General features: G+C 45.6%; 2 protein-coding genes across 4 annotated transcripts in view; both read left to right on the top strand.

Annotated features, from left to right (window-relative positions):
• yrk (Yes-related kinase) overlaps positions 1–3,060 on the top strand; it is a 21,512-nt gene extending 18,452 nt beyond the window's left edge. For 2 of the 3 annotated variants that reach the window (XM_014178169.3, XM_014178170.3), the window contains exons 8-13: positions 477–641; positions 1,590–1,769; positions 1,863–1,939; positions 2,158–2,311; positions 2,400–2,531; positions 2,755–3,060. In XM_014178169.3, the coding sequence (XP_014033644.2) occupies positions 477–641; positions 1,590–1,769; positions 1,863–1,939; positions 2,158–2,311; positions 2,400–2,531; positions 2,755–2,963 (917 nt within the window). In that variant the 3' untranslated portion in view covers positions 2,964–3,060. Of the gene's footprint in view, positions 1–476; positions 642–760; positions 917–1,589; positions 1,770–1,862; positions 1,940–2,157; positions 2,312–2,399; positions 2,532–2,754 lie in introns of all 3 variants that reach the window. The other variant, XM_014178171.3, reaches the window with a different exon arrangement.
• Positions 3,061–5,397: 2,337 nt separating this feature from the next.
• The window catches only part of ahdc1 (AT hook, DNA binding motif, containing 1), a 33,297-nt gene continuing 16,558 nt past the window's right edge, over positions 5,398–22,136 (top strand). The window contains exon 1 of the mRNA XM_082970139.1: positions 5,398–6,263. The gene's annotated coding sequence lies outside the window, so the exon portion shown is untranslated. The remainder of the gene's footprint in view (positions 6,264–22,136) is intronic.

Here is a 22,136-nt window from a genome sequence, read left to right as displayed (position 1 = left end):
TGAAGTACCTAACTTAGGGTGTGTGGGTAAAGCTGCTAGGGTGTATGGACTAGGGCTAACGTATTTAGGGCCTAGGTGAGGGCTTTCTCTCCATGGCCAAGACTAATGGAATTCAGATCCCTCTTTTCTCTCCCTTTCCCAGTGTCTGTGTGCCCTCTGGTGGTGCAGTCTTGTATAGGAGCTATTCTGCTCTGTATTGTGTGTGTGTGTGTGTGTGTGTGTGTGTGTGTGTGTGTGTGTGTGTGTGTGTGTGTGTGTGTGTCGGTAAAATGCGAGCACTTTTTAGTAGATCCAAGTAAAGTTCTGTAGTCAGTTGCTTTATGTTCTATATGTGTTTGTTGCTTTTGTGCCTCAGCAATTTATCTCTCCCTCTTGTCTGTCTGCTTCTCTCTCTTTGTCTTTGTCCCTTGCTTTTGCTCTCTCCTTTATTCTGTCTGCCTGTCTGTCTTGCTTCGTCTCTCTCTCACCCACCTCAGAGCGAGCGGCAGGTTTGTGCTGTAGGTTGATTGGCAGCTGTAGGCGGGGCATGCCTAAGCTAGCCGACCTATCGGTGAAGACCAAGGACGTGTGGGAGATTCCCAGAGAATCTCTCCAACTGATTAAGAAGCTGGGAAACGGGCAGTTTGGAGAAGTCTGGATGGGTAGGAAGTTCTGTGTCTTTGCATGCCTTTTCATCTCATTTCATCTCCCTCCCTCTACCCTTCCCTCCCTCTCCACTCCTACCATCCCCCCTTCCCCCTCCAACCCCTCACTCCTCTAGGCTGTAACGATGGGCTGTGTTACTTTCTGACCACACCCTGTCCCAATGCCACGCCCCTCACCCTGGGGCTGGGGCGGGACGCCTGGGAGGTTGCCAGGAAAACGCTGGCCCTAAACAGAAAGTTGGGCCAGGGCTGCTTCGGAGACGTCTGGATGGGTGAGACCAACTGTCAATCAATCAATCAATCAATCAGTCACCTTCTTATACTGTAGGTTGAGACTGACACACACACCACTTCCAGTCTAGCGCAGGGATCATCGACTACATTACGCTGTGGGATGTTTTTATGTCTGGAGGGGATGGTTGGGGGGCCAGAACATAATGACAAATCATTTGAAGACTGCAAATTGACCGCAAGAACAGATATGTTTGACAAAAACATAATCATTTCAAACCTTGCTTACATTTGTATGGGAATATTTAGGAAAATATATTTGAAGTTAAAATCCCTTTGAGCTGATTTCCTGGTGTTTCTACAGTCTTATGTCTGACAATGAAAATTCTACAAAAAAACCAAACTTGGGGGCCAGTTGGGAAACCCTGGACTATAGCGGTCTTCACAACTGTGTCCCAGAAGTGCTTCTCAGTGTGTCTGGGATTATTCCCAATGTGGTGGGGTGTAGTGCTCTCTTTTCCCACTTGCCAGCTGTTCCCAGTTTCCATTCCAGTGTTGTTCTGTGTCTGTGTAATAGTCTCTCTGTGTGTCCGGACCAGGAGGTAGCCAACCCTATTCCTGGTCCAGCTGACTCTCCCTCTCTCCTCCCCTTCCGTATCCCACCCCGCCACCTCCGTGCATGCCCTCTTTATAACTTGTGTGTGTGTGTGTCAGGTATGTGGAACGGCACCACCAAGGTAGCAGTGAAGACATTGAAGCCAGGCACCATGTCTCCAGAGGCCTTCCTAGAAGAAGCTCAGATCATGAAGAGACTGAGACATGACAAGCTGGTGCAGCTGTACGCTGTGGTCTCTGAAGAACCCATCTACATCATCACAGAGTTCATGAGCCAAGGTGCTGCACGGAGCACACACATATGCAAGCAGAGCCACACACACCACATGTTTTCACAATTATTTCTGAAATGAATTAAACTGTGTATTTCAGGTAGCTTACTGGACTTCCTAAAGGATGGGGAAGGAGGGAATCTGAAGTTGCCTCAGCTGGTGGATATGGCTGCACAGGTAAGAACACAAACCATCTTGGCAGTCCATCGATGCTCCTCTTGTGGTTGGGCCGTGGTTCAGAGCTTCTGGTGCTGCTGCCATGTGGCTGTGGAGTTCGATTTGGGAGTCACGTATGGGATTGGATGGCTTGCACCTCTAACCCTTCCTCCTGTGTGTGTGTGTGTGTGTGTGTGTGTGTGTGTGTGTGTGTGTGTGTGTGTGTGTGTGTGTGTGAGATAGCGGCAGGCATGGCGTATATAGAGCGTATGAACTACATCCATCGTGATCTGCGAGCGGCTAACATTCTGGTCGGGGAAAATCTGGTGTGCAAGATAGCTGACTTTGGTCTGGCCAGACTCATAGAGGACAATGAGTACACAGCCAGACAAGGTAGAGGAGAGTTACTGTGTTAGGACTTTGTGACAACTCTTGATGTGAAAAGGGCTTCATAAATACATTTGATTGATTGATTTTACAGGAGCCAAGTTCCCCATCAAGTGGACAGCTCCTGAAGCAGCTCTATACGGGCGCTTCACCATCAAGTCTGATGTGTGGAGCTTTGGTATCCTGCTCACTGAACTCATCACAAAAGGACGCGTGCCTTACCCAGGTATGGGGGTGTAGATGTCTCCTACTCTGTCGTCCTTTTTTCCAGCCCTCTGTCTTTCCATCTGTCTCTATGATGGATATGCTGTGTGTTACACTGAAAAACATCTGTCTGTGTCTTTCTCTCTCCCTCCTCTCTCTCCCTCCTCTACCTCCCTCCTCTCTCTACCTCCCTCTACCTCCCTCCCTCTCTCTCTCCCTCCTCCCTCTCCATCCTCTCTCTCTAGGTATGAATAACCGTGAGGTTCTGGAGCAGGTGGAGAGGGGGTACAGGATGCCCTGTGCGGTGGGTTGTCCTGCCTCCCTCCATGAGCTGATGGTGCAGTGCTGGCGGAGAGAGGCGGACGAGAGGCACACCTTTGAATACCTGCAGGGCTTCCTGGAAGACTACTTCACTGCTACTGAACCCCAGTACCAGCCTGGAGAGAACCTGTGACCACGCACATGCACACAGACACAAGTGTACACACACACACACACACACACACACACACACACACACACACACACACACACACACACACACACACACATGACCTATACATACTGTAAGCCTTATCTACTATATGTTGCTGTCTGTCAGGGCAGAGCAATCAAACACGAGCCAGAATTCTTCCTCTCCTCCTATCTGTGCTCGGCTGCCTAGACCAGCAGAGGAAATGGGATTGTTGTCAGTGTACTAAGCCTTAATAGCTTTACTGAGTTACCATGACAACTAGGCTTCGTCTTTAGATGGAGGTTGGGGGGGTTAAGGTTAGATGGGGTTAAGGGGGGGTTAAGGTTAGAGGGGGTTAGGGGGGTTAAGGTTAGAGGGGGTTAGGGGGGGTTAAGGTTAGAGGGGGTTAGGGGGGTTAAGGTTAGAGGGTGTTAGGGGGTTAGGGGGGTTGAGGTTAGAGGGGGTTGGGGGGTTAAGGTTAGAGGGGGTTGGGGGGGTTAAGGTTAGAGGGGGTTAGGGGGGTTAAGGTTAGAGGGGGTTAGGGGGCTAAGGTTAGAGGGGGTTAGGGGGGGGTTAAGGTTAGAGGGGGTTAGGGGGGTTAAGGTTAGAGGGTGTTAGGGGGTTAGGGGGGTTGAGGTTAGAGGGGGTTGGGGGGTTAAGGTTAGAGGGGGTTGGGGGGGTTAAGGTTAGAGGGGGTTAGGGGACCAGTTTGTGCCTAAAATCTTTACTTGTGTAAGATGATGATGGTGATGACTTCACTCCAATGCTTTTTACTCTCTAAGCATCTTTCATGACGTCAAAGTGGATTTTTACTGTAACCTTTCTTAAACCTGATATTGACAACCCTGTTTTTTAAATTTTTATTTAATGCTCGTATATCTACTGTTTGTATCTTAACTAACACATGGGGTCTGTTCAGCAGGGTGCAACGTTTCAGAATGTTCAGATAGACAATCATATATGTTCTATACAGTATATTTTTATCAGGTAGAATAGGCGTTTGTACCAGCTCTATTCGTAAAATTTTTATGTGCTATGTTCTGACTATTTCACCTCTCTGAATCCACGCATGTTCTGTATACAGCCTTCTGCCAATGGGAGGGCCAGGCAAAGGGTCAAATGAATGCACAGAGGTCGGAGTTGGGACCGTGAGCGGGAGTGTGGGTTTTTATGATGAATTTAACTTTTCTGTTGTTTCAGATGTTTCTGTGCCTGTGGTAAAGTTATTTTCCACAATACATGTGTCTTGTTTTCTTAGTTTCTAGATCTAGCCTGCAAACACGTATTTCTTTACTCACAGACACATGCACACACACATTTTGACTGTCTAGTGTGGTCAGTCTACTTGAAATTGGGTCCCTCCTGTGGTAAGTCTGTCTGCTGTTTTATCTGTGTGAGCACCCAGCGCTGTTCATTGTAACCATAGGGTTATAACCGGTAGTTTGTGTCATGGATGCTGATTGGCTAAAACACTAGTACAGCAGTGTGTACATCAGACAATATACCACGGTATGATGCAGAAATCCTTGTTTACTGTTCTATTTATGTTTGTAACCAGTTTATAACAGCAATAAGACACCTTGGGGTTTGTGGTATATGGCCAATATACCACGGCTAAGGGCTGTATCCAGGCACTCGCTTCCTGTCATGCAAAGAGCAGCCCTTATGCTGCATTCATAACCAAGTGAGAAGGTGGTAATTACCTAAATACCAGTTGGATATATTCACGTGCTTTGAACTCATTGAGAAATGCCGATTGGCTAATGTACAACAAGCTGCGTCAACCATAAACTAAAAGTACAGATATCATGCTTGTAAACAGATTTCTGTTCAAAAACCATATTAATAGATTGCTTTTTATAAATGTTTTAATGTTGCATTTAACTGCTGAAAAATGCTGTAATCAAGGTCATTTCATATAGGTAACGTCAGAGGTCAGCAGATGTGAGTAGTCAGAGCTCAGGGATGATAGATGAGTTTCCACGAGTAATTACCACTTCAAATGGATTGGGGATTTTTCCCGGTCCTATGTGGTAAAAACCACCTTCCCACTTGGTTATGGACGAAAGGTTGCTGGTTTGAATCCCGGAGCAGACAAAGTCAAAACCTGTCGCTGTGCCCTTGAGAAAGGCACTTGACCCCAATTGGTCCTGTGGCGCTGGACAACGGTGACCCTGGCCTTGATCCCACTCCTTGCAGGTGTCTCAGGGAGTTGGAATATGCAAAAAACACATCTCCATTACACACTTCTACAAGTGTGTAACAGGACAAATGTAAGCACCCCCCAAATTAGCTGTGGTATATTTAAGCGATAAGGCACGAGGGGGTGTGGTATATGGCCAATATGCCACGGCTAAGGGCTGTTAAGTACGATGCATTGTGGAGTGCCTGGACACAGCCCTTAGCCGTGGTATATTGGCCATATACCACAAACCCCTGAGGTGCCTTATTGCAATTATAAACTGGTTACCAACGTAATTAGAGCAGTAAAAATAAATGTTTTGTCATACCCGTGGAATACGTCTGATATACCACGGCTGTCAGCCAATCAGCATTCAGGGCTGGAACCACACAGTTTATAATGGCCAATATAACCCCTCGACTTAATGCTTAATTATAGAACTGACTCAAGTCAGTGTCCAACTCCCTCTCTCCATTTTTCTCTGACTCCTCTCGCCCACGTCTGCATTGCGTAACCCAGACAACAGTTTCTGATAACAAAAAAGAACTACATTTCCCAGACTTTTTATCCATAGAACTGAGGACAGCTACGGGTCCTTGGATGGGACTGACAGACAGGCACATCTGGCGAGAAACTAGAGAGGCAAGATTGCACTGTGTGTGAGAGAGAGACAGAGAGAGAAAGGGGGATATCGCGGAGAGATAAAAACGGAAGAAAGATTTGGTTCTTTCCTTCCTTTTCTCCTAGGAACGTCTGTCCCACGCCTGTCTGCCACGGGATCGTTACCGCGGGGTTTAAGGAGTGTTCGCGTTCTTGCGTGCAGAAGGGGATATACGCCCCCCGGTCAATTTCTCCTTCGCTTCTTTATATTTTACCTTCCTCCGTTTCCAGGGTTCTGCTGTTGATGTAGACCAGCTTGTTTTTAGAGAAACGGTTTTCTGTGGTGGAGCCCTGCACGTATACAGACAGATGCGCGCGAAGCACGGAGAGGAGACGTTAACCGTAGGAATGAACGGAAAATGCTGTGCGCCAGCAGTGGCAGCTGTGATATTACCGAGAACTCAGTGATCCGCACGACGAGAGAAGAGAAGCCCCGCTGCAGCAACGAGCCTCTCCCGGTGAGTGCGCATGCAGTGTCTATCTGTGTACACCACTCATATTTGCATACCGGACAGTTCTAGCGGCGCTGCCAGATGCGCGCGGCACCGCTGTATTTTTTTTTTATTGAAGGAATTTGTATTAACCTCGTCAGTGCCGTTTTAAAGGGAATTCGTGCACTGGGTCAGTCTGCCACTATGGCTGAGGTGGGCTCATCTCATTAGTGATGGTGACACACACACACACACACACACGAGTTAAGGCTATTGTTAAGTAAGCATCTCCATGCAGGGCTGATTGTGTGTATATGCTGATTCGTTGTGAAAGCGAAGATTTTACCATACACACACACATTCACACAGGACCGGATCCGTCACTGAGACTGTCTCTCAGGTAGGCTAGATTCACCGTCGGTCTCCACCTACATATACCATTCGGTACGTGCTGTGGCGCGAGCTCAGAGCGCGCTCCGACAGATGTTTACTGTAATTAAAGCGCGAGAGACGTCATCCCGTTCCCCTGTAAAGCCGGGCTATAATCCCCCGGTAACAAATTGAGCTGTCCTGACGCGCTCATCCGGTATAGGCACGAACCACCCGGTGCGTTGAATGAGTGACGCCCACATCAGCCTCAAGACACAGAGCTCATGGTGGTGCAGAGCTCATGGGTGGGGGGGGACTAGATGGTGAGAGCGCGCCTGGGGCCAGTGTCTGTGTTGTGACAGTGTCATTTTATTTCAGGCCTTTTTTGACATGCACATCCTTTCCATGTGACGTGTCTGTGGGATGCTGATAGATGCTGAGCAAGAGGTATTAAAGAGAGAGACGTCTATGTCTGTGTGTGTGTGTGCGTGTGTCATTGCACAACATATAACAAACAGTATAGGCCTATTGTGTACATGTGTGTGGTGGTGGTAGTCATAGAAACGGCCTTGCATCTCAGCTGACGTTATTTCTGTCCTTAACCCTATTAGCCAGGTCAGTAGTCAACACACACACATTCTTACATATCTATATAGAACATTTTACTTTGAATGTTTGTCTTGGACTGCTTCATGTATTTGTTTGGCTGGAGTGTGTGTATGAGTGTATGAGTATATGATAGAGAGAGAGAGAGAGAGAGAGAGAGAGAGAGGGTGTGTGGTGCTGCAGATACACTCTGCTGATATGACAGCCACAGCCACAGCTCAACCAATCATCTGTCTCCTTTCTCAGCCTATCAGCAGGCCCTGCCAGGCTTCCTAGTTTCAGAAGTAGCTATGGAGATGGAACTGACAGCATGCACACTGACACACACAAACACACTTTCTAACTGAAGGTCATGACCCTCCCACTCAGAGTTGTAGTTCTGGTTTTACTCCAGCTGGTTCTGGTTCTAGTCCAGCTAGTTGTGGTTCTGGTTCTAGTCCAGCTAGTTGTGGTTCTGGTTCTAGTCCAGCTAGTTGTGGTTCTGGTTCTAGTCCAGCTAGTTGTAGTTGTGGTTGTGGTTCTAGTCCAGCTAGTTCTGGTTCTGGTTCTAGTCCAGCTAGTTCTGGTTCTAGTCAAGCTAGTTCTGGTTCTAGTCAAGCTAGTTCTGGTTCTAGTCAAGCTAGTTCTGGTTCTGGTTCTAGTCCAGCTAGTTGTGGTTCTAGTCCAGCTAGTTCTGGTTCTGGTTCTAGTCCAGCTAGTTGTAGTTGTGGTTTTGGTTCTAGTCCAGCTAGTTGTGGTTCTGGTTCTAGTCCAGCTAGTTCTGGTTCTAGTACAGCTAGTTGTGGTTCTGGTTGTAGTCCAGCTAGTTGTAGTTCTGGTTCTAATCCAGCTAGTTGTGGTTGTGGTTCTAGTCTAGTTAGTTGTAGTTGTGTTTTTGGTTCTAGTCCAGCTAGTTGTAGTTCTGGTTCTGGTTTTAGTCCAGCTAGTTGTAGTTGTGGTTCTAGTCCAGCAAGTTGTAGTTGTGGTTCTGGTTCTAGTCCAGCTAATTGTAGTTGTGGTTCTGGTTCTAGTCCAGCTAGTTGTAGTTGTGGTTCTGGTTCTAGTCCAGCTAGTTGTAGTTCTTGGTCTAGTCCAGCTAGTTGTGGTTCTGGTTCTAGTCCAGCTAGTTGTGGTTCTGGTCTAGCAAGTTGTGGTTCTGGTTCTAGTCCAGCTAGTTGTGGTTCTGGTTCTAGTCTAACTAGTTGTGGTTCTAGTCCAGCTAGTTGTGGTTCTGGTTCTAGTCCAGCTAGTTCTGGTTGTGGTTCTAGTCCAGCTAGTTGTGGTTGTGGTTCTAGTACAGCTAGTTGTGGTTGTGGTTCTAGTCCAGCTAGTTCTGGTTCTGGTTCTAGTCCAGCTAGTTGTGGTTCTAGTCCAGCTAGTTCTGGTTCTGGTTCTAGTCCAGCTAGTTGTAGTTGTGGTTTTGGTTCTAGTCCAGCTAGTTGGGGTTCTGGTTCTAGTCCAGCTAGTTGTGGTTCTAGTCCAGCTAGTTCTGGTTCTGGTTCTAGTCCAGCTAGTTGTAGTTGTGGTTTTGGTTGTAGTCCAGCTAGTTGTGGTTCTGGTTCTAGTCCAGCTAGTTCTGGTTCTGGTTCTAGTCCAGCTAGTTCTGGTTCTAGTCCAGCTAGTTCTGGTTCTAGTCCAGCTAGTTGTAATTGTGGTTCTGGTTCTAGTCCAGCTAGTTGTAGTTCTGGTTCTAGTCCAGCTAGTTGTGGTTCTGGTTCTAGTCTAGCAAGTTGTGGTTCTGGTTCTAGTCCAGCTAGTTGTGCTTTTGGTTCTAGTCCAGCTAGTTGTGGTTCTGGTTCTAGTCTAGCAAGTTGTGGTTCTGGTTCTAGTACAGCTAGCTGTGGTTTTGGTTCTGGTTCTAGTCCAGCTAGTTGTAGTTCTGGTTCTAGTCTAGCTAGTTGTGGTTCTGGTTCTAGTACAGCTAGTTGTAATTGTGTTTCTGGTTCTAGTCCAGCTAGTTGTGGTTTTGGTTCTGGTTCTAGTCCAGCTAGTTGTGGTTCTGGTTCTAATCCAGCTAGTTGTAATTGTGGTTCTGGTTCTAGTCCAGTTAGTTGTGGTTCTGGTTCTAGTCCAGCTAGTTGTGATTTTGGTTCTGGTTCTAGTCTAGCTAGTTGTGGTTCTGGTTCTAGTCCAGCTAGTTGTAATTGTGGTTCTGGTTCTAGTCCAGCTAGTTGTGGTTCTGGGTCTAGTCCAGCTAGTTGTAATTGTGGTTCTGGTTCTAGTCCAGCTAGTTGTGGTTTTGGTTCTGGTTCTAGTCTAGCTAGTTGTGGTTCTGGTTCTAGTACAGCTAGTTGTAATTGTGGTTCTGGTTCTAGTCCAGCTAGTTTTGGTTCTGGTTCTAGTCCAGCTAGTTGTGGTTCTGGTTCTAGCCTAGCTAGTTGTGGTTCTAGTCTAGCTAGTTGTAGTTCTGTGGTTCTCTAGTCTAGCTAGTTGTACTGTAGTTTGCATTATTTCCCCTGGTTCTGGTTCTAGTCTAGCTAGTTGTGGTTCTGGGTCTAGTCCAGCTAGTTGTAGTTGTGGTTCTGGTTCTAGTCCAGCTTGTTGTAGTTGTGGTTCTGGATCTAGTCTAGCTAGTTGTGGTTCTGGTTCTAGTACAGCTAGTTGTAATTGTGGTTCTGGTTCTAGTCCAGCTAGTTGTGGTTCTGGTTCTAGTCTAGCAAGTTGTGGTTCTGGTTCTAGTCTAGCAAGTTGTGGTTCTGGTTCTAGTACAGCTAGTTGTAATTCTGGTTCTGGTTCTAGTCCAGCTAGTTGTGGTTCTGGTTCTAGTCCTGCTAGTTGTGGTTCTGGTTCTAGTCTAGCTAGTTGTGGTTCTAGTCTAGCTAGTTGTAGTTCTGTGGTTCTTTAGTCTAGCTATTTGTACTGTAGTTTGCATTATTTCCCCTGGTTCTGGTTCTAGTCTAGCTAGTTGTAGTTGTGGTTCTGGTTCTAGTCCAGCTTGTTGTAGTTGTGGTTCTGGTTCTAGTCCAGCTAGTTATGGTTCTGGTTCTGGTTCTAGTCCAGCTAGTTTTGATTCTGGTTCTAGTCCAGCTAGTTATGGTTCTGGTTCTAGCCTAGCTAGTTGTGGTTCTAGTCTAGCTAGTTGTAATTCTGTGGTTCTCTAGTCTAGCTTGTTGTACTGTAGTTTTCATTATTTCCCCTGGTTCTGGTTCTAGTCTAGCTAGTTGTGGTTCTGGTTCTAGTCCAGCTAGTTGTAGTTGTGGTTCTGGTTCTAGTCCAGCTTGTTGTAGTTGTGGTTCTGGTTCTAGTCCAGCTAGTTCTGGTTCTGGTTCTAGTCTAGCTAGTTGTGGTTCTGGTTCTAGTACAGCTAGTTGTAATAGTGGTTCTGGTTCTAGTCCAGCTAGTTGTGGTTCTGGTTCTAGTCTAGCAAGTTGTGGTTCTGGTTCTAGTCTAGCAAGTTGTGGTTCTGGTTCTGGTCCAGCTAGTTGTGGTTTTGGTTCTGGTTCTAGTCCAGCTAGTTGTGGTTCTGGTTCTAGTCCAGCTAGTTGTAATTGTGGTTCTGGTTCTAGTCCAGCTAGTTGTGGTTCTGGTTCTAGTCCAGCTAGTTGTAATTGTGGTTCTGGTTCTAGTCCAGCTAGTTGTGGTTCTGGTTCTAGTCCAGCTAGTTGTAATTGTGGTTCTGGTTCTAGTCCAGCCAGTTGTGGTTTTGGTTTCTTCTTTTAGTCCAGCTTGTTGTGGTTCTGGTTCTAGTCCAGCTAGTTGTAATTGTGGTTCTGGTTTTAGTCCAGCTAGTTGTGGTTCTGGTTCTAGTCCAGCTAGTTGTGGTTCTGGTCCAGCTAGTTGTGGTTCTGGTTCTAGTCCAGCTAGTTGTAGTTCTGGTTCTAGTCTAGCAAGTTGTGGTTCTGGTTCTGGTCCAGCTAGTTGTGGTTTTGGTTCTGGTTCTAGTCCAGCTAGTTGTGGTTCTGGTTCTAGTCCAGCTAGTTGTAATTGTGGTTCTGGTTCTAGTCCAGCTAGTTGTGGTACTGGTTCTAGTCCAGCTAGTTGTAATTGTGGTTCTGGTTTTAGTCCAGCTAGTTGTGGTTCTGGTTCTAGTCCAGCTAGTTGTAGTTCTGGTTCTAGTCTAGCAAGTTGTGGTTCTGGTTCTAGTCCAGCTAGTTGTGGTTTTGGTTCTGGTTTTAGTCCAGCTTGTTGTGGTTCTGGTTCTAGTCCAGCTAGTTGTAATTGTGGTTCTGGTTTTAGTCCAGCTAGTTGTGGTTCTGGTTCTAGTCCAACTAGTTGTAGTTCTGGTTCTAGTCTAGCAAGTTGTGGTTCTGGTTCTGGTCCAGCTAGTTGTGGTTTTGGTTCTGGTTCTAGTCCAGCTAGTTGTGGTTCTGGTTCTAGTCCAGCTAGTTGTAATTGTGGTTCTGGTTCTAGTCCAGCTAGTTGTGGTTCTGGTTCTAGTCCAGCTAGTTGTAATTGTGGTTCTGGTTCTAGTCCAGCTAGTTGTGGTTTTGGTTCTGGTTTTAGTCCAGCTTGTTGTGGTTCTGGTCCTAGTCCAGCTAGTTGTAATTGTGGTTCTGGTTTTAGTCCAGCTAGTTGTGGTTCTGGTTCTAGTCCAGCTAGTTGTAGTTCTGGTTCTAGTCTAGCAAGTTGTGGTTCTGGTTCTAGTCCAGCTATTTGTGGTTCTGGTTCTTGTCTAGCAAGTTGTGGTTCTGGTTCTAGTCCAGCTAGTTGTGGTTCTGGTTCTAGTCTAACTAGTTGTGGTTCTGGTCCAGCTAGTTGTGGTTCTGGTTCTGGTTCTGGTTCTAGTCTAGCTAGTTCTGGTTCTAGTCTAGCTAGTTGTGGTTCTGGTCCAGCTAGTTGTGGTTCTGGTTCTAGTCTAGCTAGTTGTGGTTCTGGTCCAGCTAGTTGTGGTTCTGGTTCTAGTCCAGCTAGTTGTGGTTCTGGTTCTAGTCTAACCAGTTGTGGTTCTGGTCCAGCTAGTTGTGGTTCTGGTTCTAGTCTAGCTAGTTGTGGTTCTAGTCTAGCTAGTTGTAGTTCTGTGGTTCTCTAGTCTAGCTAGTTGTACTGTAGTTTGCATTATTTCCCCTGAGGCAGGTTGAGTATACTACGTTCTGGCTAAGCTCCAGACCATTGAGAAGTCCTAGGGCACATTTATGTTGCAGTATACTTTCATAACTCACCAATCAGACTATTAACATCCTTCTCTTAGATGTCTGTCTGTCTGTCTGTCTGTCTGTCTGTCTGTCTGTCTGTCTGTCTGTCTGTCTGTCTGTCTGTCTGTCTGTCTGTCTGTCTGTCTGTCTGTCTGTCTGTCTGTGTTTGGTCTATATAATATCAACTCCCACACAATGCATTCACATAGCTCTCTCTTTCTCTCTACTAATTACATTTCTCGGGCCACTCCTGGCTCTCTCCCTCTCATCCCCCCTCTCACACAGCTGGTTTGATGCTATATGACCCCTAACCTCTGATTGGAGATGGGGGGGGGGCATGTGTGTGTCTTTGTGTGTGTATCTGAGTGAGAGGGAGGGAGAGAGGGAAAGAGGGAGAGACCAGGCAGAGAAAAAGAGGGATAGAAAGTGTGTGTCTACCTCACTAACAAGCTGGACAGAATCAGTTCAATTATTAAAGATGAGAAACACTTTCACCCATACCTTCACACACACACCTTCACTCTCTCTCATACACACACCTTCACACAGACCTCTGCTCTCTCTATATCTTTCTCTCTTTTGACACACACACACATGCACACGTACAGAGTCTCATTTGTGTATTGATTACACACACTGGAACACAGAAAAAAGATGACATGTATGTGTAGATGTGTGTTCACAAAAAGATGAAGCAGATGATCAGAAAGTTGACAGATTTGAAAATGTTTAAAATACATTCATTTGACATTCTTGTAACATTGTCGCATCATTAACGCAACAGAGCTAAAGGTTCTGCTCTAGGAATCCTAATGATGATAGTTTTCCCTTTCTCTTCCCCTCTCTATCTCCTCCCTCTTCCCCCTCTCTCTCCCTTCCCCCCTCTCTTCCCACTGTGTTTCTCTCTCTCTTCCAACCCAGTCCTCTCTATGTCCCTCTCTTTCCCTCTTCCTCCCCCCTTCTCAGCTGGAAGGTAGGGAGCTTTTTGTCCCTTGGGATTACACACTTCCTCAGAGAGAGAAAGAGAGAGACAGAGGAAAATGAGAGAGATAGAGGAGAAGGAAAGAGAGAGAAAGAAGGAGAGTGAGGGCAAGAGAGGAGAAGGAGAGAGAGAGAGAAGGAGAGAGAGAGAGACAGAGGAAAATGAGAGACAGAGACAGAGGAAAATGAGAGAGATAGAGGAGAAGGAAAGAGAGAGAAAGAAGGAGAGAGAGAGATAAGGGAGGAAGACAGGGTGGGGGAAGATGGATGAATGCACTGCACACTCAGGCTCCTGGAAAGAAAGAGGGGGGCAGACACGGAGGAGGATGGGTGGAGAGAGAGAAGAGACAACAGAGATGGATTGAGAAAGCGTCTGATAGACTGACAGAGAGAAGGGCTATTCTTATATTCTTATCCTTTCAACAAAATCAGTCATCTGAGGGAGGGAGTGTGTGAGTTTGGAGGGGTTATTTAAGTTTGAATATGTGGGATCAGGATTTGGATGGAGATACTGTACATTAGTGTGTGTTTGCGTGTGCGCATGTTTCTACGTGTTACATGAATATGTGTGTGTGTGTGGAGCTATGTGCGTTCTTACGTGTGTGTGTTCTCTGGTGAGTGTGTGTGTGAGAGACAGTACCTACAGTTGGAATGTTCACGGCCATTGTTGTTCAAACAGCCAGCAGCCTTCTCCTTGGCAACCGGAGCTGCAGCAGTAACCCACGGCAACTGAGGAACAGAGGGAGGAGTCAGGAAGTCAGGCCGCAGCACAGAGCCCCCTCTCCAAAACACTGGCCTCAAGGTCTGACTGTGTGTGTGTGTGCAGTGTGTGTGTGTGCGTGTGCACTCCTGGCTGCTCCCAGCTGCCGCTATTCGTCACATGACCGACTGAGGGGCAGCCATCAACAGAGCCAGGAAACTGCCTGGAGGAGAGAGAGAGAGAAAGAGGAGGGAGGGAGGGAGAAGAGGTGGGGGGGAATAAGAGAGGGGGGCAGGCAAAGGGGAGAGCGAAGGATGGATGTGGAGGGAGGAGGGGGAGGAGATGAGGGGGAGGGGAGAGAGGTTGTAGGAGAGGGAGTGGTGGTAGGGGGAGCAGGGGAAAGGGCTTGTACGGTTCTTGTCTTAAAATAACTAGCTACAGCATGTAGGTTACTGTAGAAACAACATTAGAAAGAGAGAAGGGGAGAGAGAAGGGGGATTAGAAGAGAGAGAGACATAGAGAGAGAAAAGCTGAGCCAGTGTAGTCTGGTGTTTGCTTCAGTTTGTCTGTGCATTAACCTCTTTTGTGTATGCGATGTGCTGTGTGTGTCTGTGAGTGTGTGTGTGCATATGTGTGTGTGTGTGAGTGTGTGCGTGTACAGTATGTGCTCTTGGCTGGAGGTAGTGTTGAACACAGACTGATGATGAAGATCATTAGGAATTTCCTGCGGCTGGGGATGAGAGAGAGAGAGAGAGAGAGAGGGAGAGAAACAAGGGGAGAGAGAGGGAGAGAGGAGGAGAGGGGAGACAGGAGGTAGTGGAGAGAGGGGAGGGCGGTAGGGAGAGAGGGAAGGAGAGAGAGGAAGACAGCAAAGGGAAGGAGGGGAGAAATATAGCAGAGGGAGAGAGGTGGAAGAGTGAGGGTAGGTAGAGAGAGAGAGAGAGCATTTAGTGAAGAAGAGGAGTGGACGTATGTGTGGGGGGTAGAGGGTACGGGATGAGAGGGGGAGTAGAATACTTCAACCTGTTTCTCAGTTATAGTCATAGTAAACTGTATTGGTGTACTGTATTGTGAATGCAATTGTCCCATGAGGCTTCACATAATATATAAAGCAGACATTGTGTGATGGTTGTCTGAGGGTTCTCTAGGTTGTGTGGGAGTTGGGTTAAGGTTGTGTAGGTGTTGAGGGTTTAAATTAGAGGTTGTGAATGAAGGGTGAGACTTTATGTAAGCAAACCCCCATGCCTGGTTTCTACTAGTTACCACAAAATGGTCTATTGTACAAATTCATGAAAACAAAAATGTGCTTTTTGTTCTTAATTTAAGGTTAGGGTTAGGCATAAATTTAGCAGTGTGGTTAATGTTAGGGTTAAGGTCAGGTTTAAAATTTGATTTTAATAAGATAAATTGTAGCTGCTGGTCATCTATGAACGTTTGAATATCTTGAAGAACGATCTGGCCTTAATGGCCATGTAGTCTTATAGTCTCCACCCGGCACAGCCAGAAGAGGACTGGTCACCCCTCAGAGCCTGGTTCCTCTCTAGGTTTCTTCCTAGGTTCCTGCCTTTCTAGGGAATTTTTCCATGCCAACGTGCTTCTACATCTGCATTGCTTGCTGTTTGGGGTTTTAGGCTGGGTTTCTGTATAAGCACTTTGTGACATCTGCTGATGTCAAAATTTGATTTGATTTAGCTGTGGTAACTAGTGACATCTATAAGGATTGGAGAAAAATTCTATGTAGCCTATCAGACGGCAAAGTGAATCGGTACCATATTACTTAGAGTTTACCATATTAGAGTGGGTTTTCTGGAGGATAGGGGGTTGTTGTATGTGAAGGTGATATTGTGTTTGTGCTGTCTGGAGGTTGTGTATAGGTTGTGGTTAGTTGTGTATAGGTTGTGGGAGGGTTGTGTTTAGGTTATTTATGGATCGTTTAAAGGTTGCGTTTAGGTTGTTGAAAGGTTAGGGGGCGGTAGACAGGTGAGTTTCTGTGTACCTCCTGACCCACTTACCTCTCTTTCTCCCCTCTCTCCAATTTTCGGGTCCCTCTCTCTCTCTCTCTTTTCTGCTCGTTCCTTCCACCATCACTTTCTTTATCTCAAACTCACTCACCCTGACTCTCTGTATCTCTTTTTCCACCCCCTCTCTCCTTCTCTGTCTAGTTCTCTCTCTCGCTCTCTCTCTCTCTTCAGCTTGCTTGCCCATCTTTATATAAACCTCACTCTTTTTCTCTCTCTCTTAACTCCTTACACCACTCTCTGCCTGCCCCTTTACTTTCCCTATCTACCCCCCTCTCTCTGCCTTCCTATTTCTCTCAATTTCAATTCATCTCTCCCTCAGTTTCGGCTGCTGCCTGTCTCTTAGCAACAACTGCACACCCGTTAGAGCTGAGTGAGTGCTTTTCCACACACCACACACACACACCACACACACCACACACACACCACACACACACACACACACACACACACACACACACACCACACACACAGTGTCTGGATCATTGAGTGTTTCTGAAGTGTTACTGCAGTTCAATGTGACGTAGAGACAGATATTGATATAGAGCAGGGATGGGCAACTTTGATGGACGTGGGGGCCACATAAAATCAGAACTCATCATGAGGGGCCACAGTATCTGCGTACCCACACATGCAGTCAGAGCTGGCCCTAGCCTTTTTCTGATTACAACAAGTTTAGATAGTTGGCTAGACTAACTTCCCGAACTAAAAAAAGTTTGCTGACATGGGCTAATTGAGTGACTATTAGTGATAGGGGGTGGGCCGTAGCAAGCTCTCTGCTTTAGTTTTCGAGATGATCGATCTCTGTTGAGGGAGGAGCTGGTTTTTACATATTGTGTATGTTTGTTTATTCTGAACACATTTCCATTTGTTGGCAATGTTAATTAATTCTTGCACATTTTTTTAAAGATACTTTTATGTTCGCTAACCTTGACAGGCTGTCACGCCCTGACCGTGGAGAGCCCTCGGGGTTGTCTGTGGTGTAATAGGTCAGAGCGTGACTAGGGGGGTTTCTAGATAGTATATTTCTATGTTGGTGTATGTGTATGGTTCCCAATTGGACGCAGCTGATAATTGTTGCCTCTAATTGGGGATCATACTTAGTGTGTCCTTTTTCCCACCTGCGATGTGGGATATTGTTTTTGTATAGTGCCTATGTGCGCTATGTATTTTCACGATCGTTATATCGTTGTTGTTTTTTTGGAAGTTCCACTATTAATAAAATGTGGAACTCTACTCACGCTGCGCCTTGGTCCACTTATTTATATGACGATCGTGACACAGGAAAACGCAACCCAGTATTAAACTGTAAACCAATCAATTTAAGCCTGCAGCTAGTTACTGTCACATGGGATGACACTGGAGAGACGACGCAGGTACGGGGAGTCAAACATTTAATAAAGAACGGACATGGAACGAGGCAGGAACAGTGTCAGCAAACTAGTAATACAAACAATAACCAATTAATGCAGCAGCAGGGAACAGAGCTGGGGAACTAACAAATATAAGGGAGGTAATAACAGGTGATGAGTGAGTCCAGGTGAGTCCAATATCGCTGATGCGCGCGAGGAGGGAAGGCAGGTGTGCGTAATGGATGATAGGAGTGCATGCCTGGGGGGGGGGGGGGGGGGCAGACGTGACAGTTACTTGAAATGAGACATGACAAACATGATACATTTTTTTATTTTTTATTTACTTACATGGGGATAGATAAACACAAAGTGACATGTACAGTAGCTGGCTAGGCTAATCAAACTAACGTTGGCTAGCTTTTAATAAATTGGCTAAATGGTCAATGGCGTTACCTCTTCATACGATCAAGACAATTCGTATTGCATGCTGCATATTTCAAGTGCACTCGAAAACAGATATGTATCTTACTTCAGTCTTTGGGAGATAAATCATTGTCTCAACGCAGCATTACAGATCTATCAAGCCCAGCTCAGTTAATCCCTACCATTGTGTCCCTAAGTCATCATAATGCTTCAGCAAATGTACATTATCCCAGGGGCATTGGTAGACACAATTTAAGTAACCTAATTTATGTCCCTCTAACTGCTTTTATATGCAGCAATCATGTGTCTATTAACCAGATTTATGCTGTTAGCACTGAGGTGGTGTGTCCTAGTAGGATGTCCACTGTGTGCAGCTCACCCTGCACTAACATAAATAACATGAGAATATCTACTTCTGCTAAGCTTCCCAGTAAAGCAATGAAAACAAGCAAGCATCCCAGAAAAGTGCTGAAAATAGCCCACGTTAACATAAACTCAACAAAAAAAGAAACGTCCTCTCACTGTCAACTGCGTTTATTTTCAGCAAACTTAACATGTGTAAATATTTATATGAACATAACAAGATTCAACAACTGAGGCATAAACTGAAAAAGTTCCACAGACTAACAGAAATGGAATAATGTGTCCCTGAACAATGGGGGGGTCAAAATCAAAAGTAACAGTCAGTATCTGGTGTGGCCACCAGCTGCATTAAGTACTGCAGTGCATCTCCTCATGGACTGCACCAGATTTTCCAGGTCTTGCTGTGAGATGTTACCCTACTCTTCCACCAAGGCACCTGCAAGTTCCCGGACATTTCTGGGGAGAATGGCCCTATCCCTCACCCTCTGATCCAACAGGTCCCAGACGTGCTCAATGCGATTGAGATCCGGGCTCTTCGCTGGCCATGGCAGAACACTGACATTCCTGTCTTGCAGGAAATCACGCACAGAACGAGCAGTATGGCTGGTGGCATTGTCATGCTGGAGGGTCATGTCAGGATGAGCCTGCAGGAAGGGTACCACATGAGGGAGGAGGATGTCTTCCCTGTAACGCACAGCGTTGAGATTGCCTGTAATGACATCAAGCTCAGTCCGATGATGCTGTGACACACCGCCCCAGACCATGACGGACCCTCCACCTCCAAATCAATCCCGCTCCAGAGTACAGGCCTCGGTGTAACGCTCATTTTGCACTTTTTGCCAGTCCTGTCTTGTCCTGTGACGGTGGGTTTGTGCCCATAGACGACGTTGTTGCCGGTGATGTCTGGTGAGGACCTGCCTTACAACAGGCCTTCAAGCCCTCAGTCCAGCTTCTCTCAGCCTATTGCAGACAATCTGAGCACTGATGGAGGGATTGTGCTTTCCTGGTGTAACTCGGGCAATTGTTGTTGCCATCCAGTACCTGTCCCGCAGGTGTGATGTTCGGATGTACCAATCCTGTGCAGGTGTTGTTACACGTGGTCTGCCACTGTGAGGATAATCAGCTGTCCGTCCTGTCTCCCTGTAGCGCTGTCTTAGGCATCTCACAGTATGGACATAGCAATTTATTACCCTGGCCACATCTGCAGTCCTCATGCCTCCTTGCAGCATGCCTAAGGCACGTTCACGCAGATGAGCAGGGACCCTGGACATCTTTCTTTTGGTGTTTTTCAGAGTCAGTAGAAAGGCATTCTTAAGTGTCCTACGTTTTCATAACTGTGACCTTAATTGCCTACCGTCTGTAAGATGTTAGTGTCTTAATGACCGTTCCACGGGTGCATGTTCATTAATTGTTTATGGTTCATTGAACAAGCATGGGAAACAGTGTTTAAACCCTTTACAATGAAGATCTGTGAAGTTATTTGGATTTTCACTAATTATCTTTGAATGACAGGGTCCTGAAAAAGGGCCGTTTCTTTTTTTGCTGAGTTTATGTAGCTTAAGAAACAAGGTTCATGAAATTAACCTCTTACATCTAGACGTTCCGCTAGCGGAACACCTGCTCCAATATCCAATGATAGGCGTGGCGCGAATTACAAATTCCTCAAAAATACAAAAACTTCAATTTTTCAAACATATGACTATTTCACAGCATTTTAAAGATAAGACTCTCCTTTATCTAACCACACTGTCCGATTTCAAAAAGGCTTTACAACGAAAGCAAAACATTAGATTATGTCAGCAGAGTACCAAGCCAGAAATAATCAGACACCCATTTTTCAAGCTAGCATATAATGTCACAAAAACCCAGAAGACAGCTAAATGCAGCACTAACCTTTGATGATCTTCATCAGATGACAACCCTAGGACATTATGTTATACAATACATGCATGTTTTGTTCAATCAAGTTCATATTTATATCAAAAACCAGGTTTTACATTAGCATGTGACGTCCAGAACTAGCATACCCCCCGCAAACTTCCGGCGAATTCACTAAGAATTTACTAAATTACTCACGATAAACGTTCACAAAAAGCATAACAATTATTTTAAGAATTATAGATACAGAACTCCTCTATGCACTCGATATGTCCGATTTTAAAATAGCTTTTTGGTGAAAGCACATTTTGCAATATTCTAAGTACATAGCCCAGCATCACGGGCTAGCTATTTAGACACCCGGCAAGTTTAGCACTCACCAATATCAGGTTTACTATTATAAAAGTTTGATTACCTTTTGTTGTCTTCGTCAGAATGCACTCCCAGGACTGCTACTTCAATAACAAATGTTGGTTTGGTCCAAAATAATCCATCGTTATATCCGAATAGCGGCGTTTTGTTCGTGCGTCCCAGACACTATCTGAAATGGTAAATCAGGGTCGCGCGCATGGCGCAATTCGTGACAAAAAAAAATCTAAATATTCCATTACCGTACTTCGAAGCATGTCAACCGCTGTTTAAAATCCATTTTTATGCCATTTTTCTCGTAAAAAAGCGATAATATTCCGACCGGGAATCTCCTTTTAGCTAAACAGAGGAAAGTAAACAAAGCTTTCGGTCGACGCGGGCACGAGCCTGAGTCTCACAGTACTGTAACCAGCCACTACCCAAACGCGCTACTTTTTTTCAGCCAGAGCCTGCAAAGCCACGATTCAGCTTTTTACCGCCTTCTGAGACCCTATGGCAGCCGTAGGAAGTGTCACGGGACAGCTAAGATCCTCACTCTTCAATAAACAGAGACAAGAAGAACGACACCTTGTCAGACAGGCCACTTCCTGCCTGAAACCTTGTCAGGTTTTTGCCTGCCAAATGAGTTCTGTTATACTCACAGACACCATTCAAACAGTTTTAGAAACTTTAGGGTGTTTTCTATCCATATGCATATTCTAGTTACTGGGTAGGAGTGGTAACCAGATTAAATCGGGTACGTTTTTTATCCAGCCGTGAAAATACTGCCCCCTAGCCATAACAGGTTAATAACTTGCAAAGAACAGATGACATTCATATTCTGACTATCTCTGAAGCTCAGACAATTCCTTTGATGATACAGTGGAAGCAATACAAGGTTTTAACATTTACAGAAAATACAGAAATGCCAGTGGTGGAGGTGTTGCTGTTTTATATTCAGAACCACATTCCTGTAAAGATTAGAGAGGATCTCATGTTAAATACTGTTGAAGTAAAATGGCTACAGGTTCATCTGCCTCACCTACAGCCCATTTTTGTGAGAAGCTGCTATAGACCACCAAGTGCTAACAGTCAGTATCTGGATTGTTAACTCGAAATGACACAACGACAAGGTTCCAGTTTAACAAAGTTTACTATACCGTATGAACACACTACAAGGTATCCATTGCACTCTAGGCTAGGTCCATCAACGAACAGACTTCCTGCGCAGGCGCACTCTTGACTGAGTGATAGCCCCGTAATAACAGAAATATAGGGATACTTAAAACATGAACTTAACATGGATAACATGTGTGAAATGCTTAATAATGTATGTGATGTCAACAGAGAGGTATATTTTCTGGGTGATTTAAATATTGACTGGCTTTCATCAAGCTGCCCTTTCAAGAAAAAGCTTCAAACTATAACCAGTGCCTGCAACCTGGTTCAGGCTATCAATCAACCTACCAGGGTAGTTGCAAACAGCACAGGAATGAAATCATCAACATGTATTGATCACATCTTTACTAATGCTGCAGATGTAGTGATCACAATATAGTAGCCATATCTAGGAAAACCAAAGTTCCAAAGGCTGGGCCTAATATAGTGTATAAGAGGTCATGCAATACGTTTTGTAGTGATTCCTATGTTGTTGATGTAAAGAATATTTGTTGGTCTGTGGTGTGTAATGAGGAGCAAACAGACATTGCACTTGACACATTTATGAAATTGCTTATCCCAGTTACTAATAAGCATGCACCCATTAAAACTTCTTAAGGACAGACGTTCCACAAGCGGAACGCCTCACCAAT

The sequence above is a fragment of the Salmo salar genome, chromosome 27, assembly GCF_965601325.2.
Source record: "Salmo salar chromosome 27, fSalSal1, whole genome shotgun sequence".
NCBI lineage: Eukaryota > Metazoa > Chordata > Actinopteri > Salmoniformes > Salmonidae > Salmo > Salmo salar.
The sequence above is the reverse complement of the archived record's forward strand: the minus strand, read 5'-3'. Positions and strand labels throughout refer to the sequence as shown.